At 57.7% G+C, this 3,059-nt stretch overlaps 1 protein-coding gene across 1 annotated transcript in view; it reads left to right on the forward strand.

The window, feature by feature from the left end:
* Positions 1–514: 514 nt before the first annotated feature.
* The window catches only part of CACNA1B (calcium voltage-gated channel subunit alpha1 B), a gene marked incomplete at its 3' end in the record, with an annotated part of 199,377 nt that continues 196,832 nt past the window's right edge, over positions 515–3,059 (forward strand). Inside the window, exon 1 of the mRNA XM_015572355.1 lies at positions 515–553. Coding sequence (XP_015427841.1) covers positions 515–553 — 39 coding nt within the window. The remainder of the gene's footprint in view (positions 554–3,059) is intronic.

Below are 3,059 nucleotides of genomic sequence, written 5' to 3' on the forward strand. Positions count from 1 at the left end.
CCGCTCACACTCTTGCTCCTGCGTGGGCTCTAAAAGGAAGGGACTCAGGGCAGAGAGTGGAGTGTGGTCCTGGGCAGGGGCGGGGACATGGGAGGTGCTGGGCAGAGGGGACAGATGTGCAGCTATAGGATGATCGTCCTGAGCTGGTGACCATGGTTCATCCCGAGTCATCAACCCGAAAGTCGCTAAGAGCAAGTGTGGAGCCGTCTCCCGGCAGAACAGGTGACCATGCGAGGGGATGAGGCGGTCGTTGTGCGATGTGCACGGAATACACAACGTCGCCTGGCCGGCGTGCTACTGTGGTGGAGCGTCGACCTATGAACCAGGAGGTCAGGGTTCGATTCCCGGTCAGGACACATGACCAGGTTGTGGGCTCACCCCAATGTGGGGCGTGCAGGAGGCAGCCGATCGATGGCTCTCTCTCCTCATTGATGTTTCTCTCTCCCTCTCCCTCCCTCTCTGAAATCAATAAAAATATATTTTTAAAAAATTATACCACCTTACGTGGCCAAGCATGACCAAGAGCTGGTATGGATCCAGTGCCAAGGCAGAGGTGGGCGGGATCCGTGGGGGTGTGGGCGGGGCCTGGAGGGGTTGGGGCGGTGGGAAGGCAGGTGCGGGTACCCAGCACAGCTGCCTGCCCGACACCTCCACTTGTGCGGCGAACACAACATTCTTAACGTGCAATCCAATGAGCAACAGGCTCTTCCCACTGCTTCCCTGTCCCAGGACAGAGCCCCGCCCACGGCTGCTTAGGGCAGAAACCGGGAGTGGCTGGTTTCTTTCTGTCACCGGTCACGCCGCCGCCACGTGAGCAGTTTGGCCAGCCCTGCAGCAGGCGCCGTGCGTGCTGTCCCTTGTTCACACCCCTCTTCGATTCTCTTTCTCTCTGAGACACGCCTGTTGGTGGCTTCCCCGCAGCCTGCACCCCCACTTCCCACCCAAGTGAACCCTGATTTTTTTGGGGGGGCAGTCCTGTCCTCTCTGCCACACTCACTCCCACCTTCTTGGAGCTCAGGGATGCCCAAAGAGGTTTAGGGAGCAATTTGCTGGGGGAGCCTCTTACCAGAGGATATCAGACATTTATTTTTTAAAAAATGTTTTTATTGCTTTCAGAGAGGAAGGTAGAGGGAGGGAGAGAGAGAAACATCAGTGATGAGAGAGAATCACCAGCCGCTGCCTCATGCACGCCCCCGACTGGGGATCGAGCCCCCACCCTGGCATGTGCCCTTGACCCACATCAAACCTGGGACCCTTCAGTCCACAAGCCGACGCTCTATCCACTGAGCCACACCGGCCAGGGCTAGACATTAATTTTAAAAGATGGCTGTCCTTTTCCTGCCTGCCTCTGCCTTCCTGTTGAGCGGTGGTGTAGAGATAGGACACTCGTGCTGTGACAGCCACATCTGGCCATGAGGCAGCACGTAGGAGGTGACCCAGGCAGAGAGGAGAGATGGGGAGTCTGCACTCCTAAAATGGAATATTCATCACTTTTTATTTACTTTTTAAAATATATTTTTATTGATTTCAGGGAGGAAGGGAGAGGGAGAGAGAGAGAGAAACATCAATGAGAAGAGAGAATCATCGATTGGCTGCCTCCTGCACACCCACACTGGGGATCGAGCCTGCAACCCAAGCATGAGCCCTGACCAGGATTCAAACCGTGACCTCCTGGTTCATGGGTCTACGCTCAACCCCTGAGCCACGCTGGCCGGGCCATCGCTTTTTTTTTTAATATGTTTTCATTGGTTTCAGAGAGGAAGGGAAAAGGGGAGAGGGATAGAAACATCAACGATGAGAGAGAATCATTGATCGCTGCCTCCTGCACGCCCCCTACTGGGGATCAAGGCCACAACCCAGGCGTGTGCCCTGTCCAGAATTGAACCCAGGACCCCTTCGGTCTGCAGGCCAACGGTCTATCCACTGAGCCAAATGGGCTAGGGCTGGGCCATTGCTTTTTATTGAGGTTAAGACTGTTGTGTAAGCCACGGTAGCTGGGAATTGGGTAACTTACATCCGAATGCATCCTAGGCGACAGGCAGCTGACCGGTGTACCCGCCAGGCATCGGCCAGGGGAGCCTTTCGGAACAGGAGTTAGTTGACTGCTCTGCTCAGTCTCCTGCCACTTCACACTCAGCGCAGCAGGCAGAGCCCACGGCGTGGCACTCGGGGCCAGAGGTCCCCCCGGGCCCCTGCACAGCGCCCGACCTCACTTCCCCACAAACCGGGGGTCACTTCCTGAGTCCGCTGTGACTCCACTAGAAAAGCCCCCCGCTTCGGCCGCGCTCCCGCTGGTGTGGGTTCCGCTCTCCGTTTGTTGTGACGGGGACAGTGTCTGACACGTGCCCGACCTCCCGTGTCCCCGAGCAGGAGAGACTCGGGAGGCTTCTGATCTGCACGTGCGCATTGCGTGGGGTGGAGTGCGCACACCTGGCCCCCGCCAGCACGCGGGACACAGCTGCTGCTTGTAGGAGAGCGTAGCCCCACCGCGGCCACGCCAGCCTCGTGCGGGCGTCTCAGAGGTGCTCAGTGAGACGCTGGGCGGTGGGTGGACAGGTAGCACACGACAGACAGCCTCCCTTGAAATTGTTATTGAATGAGCCCGGCTGGCGTGGCCCAGCGTGGACCCAGGAACCAGGATCGCCAGTCAGGGCACCTGCCCGGGTTGTGGGCTCGATCCCCAGAAGGGGGCGTGCAAGAGGCAGCCCAGTGATGTTCCTGTCATTGATGTTTCTCTCTCTCCCTCTCCTTTCTCCTCTCTCTCTCTCTCTCAAAAAAACAAAACAAAACAAAATACACACACACACACAAACAAATATTTTAAAAAACTATTATGGAACGAATGGTGGGAGGACAGGACTCCGAGTGGCGCTCTGAGGCTGAAGCGGTGGCGTCGGTGGAAGGTCTAGGATGTGACCGGGTGAGGGACCAGGCCGGTTGTGCGTCTGACCGGCGAGACCGGGAGTTGAAAGCATCGCCTGGATGTCGAAGACGCCGAAAGGATGGCGAGGCCGGGCCGAGCCGCAGTCCTCCCGGAAGAGGCCGCTGGGGAGGGTGAC

Source organism: Myotis davidii, unplaced genomic scaffold, assembly GCF_000327345.1.
Source record: "Myotis davidii unplaced genomic scaffold, ASM32734v1 scaffold609, whole genome shotgun sequence".
Lineage (NCBI taxonomy): Eukaryota > Metazoa > Chordata > Mammalia > Chiroptera > Vespertilionidae > Myotis > Myotis davidii.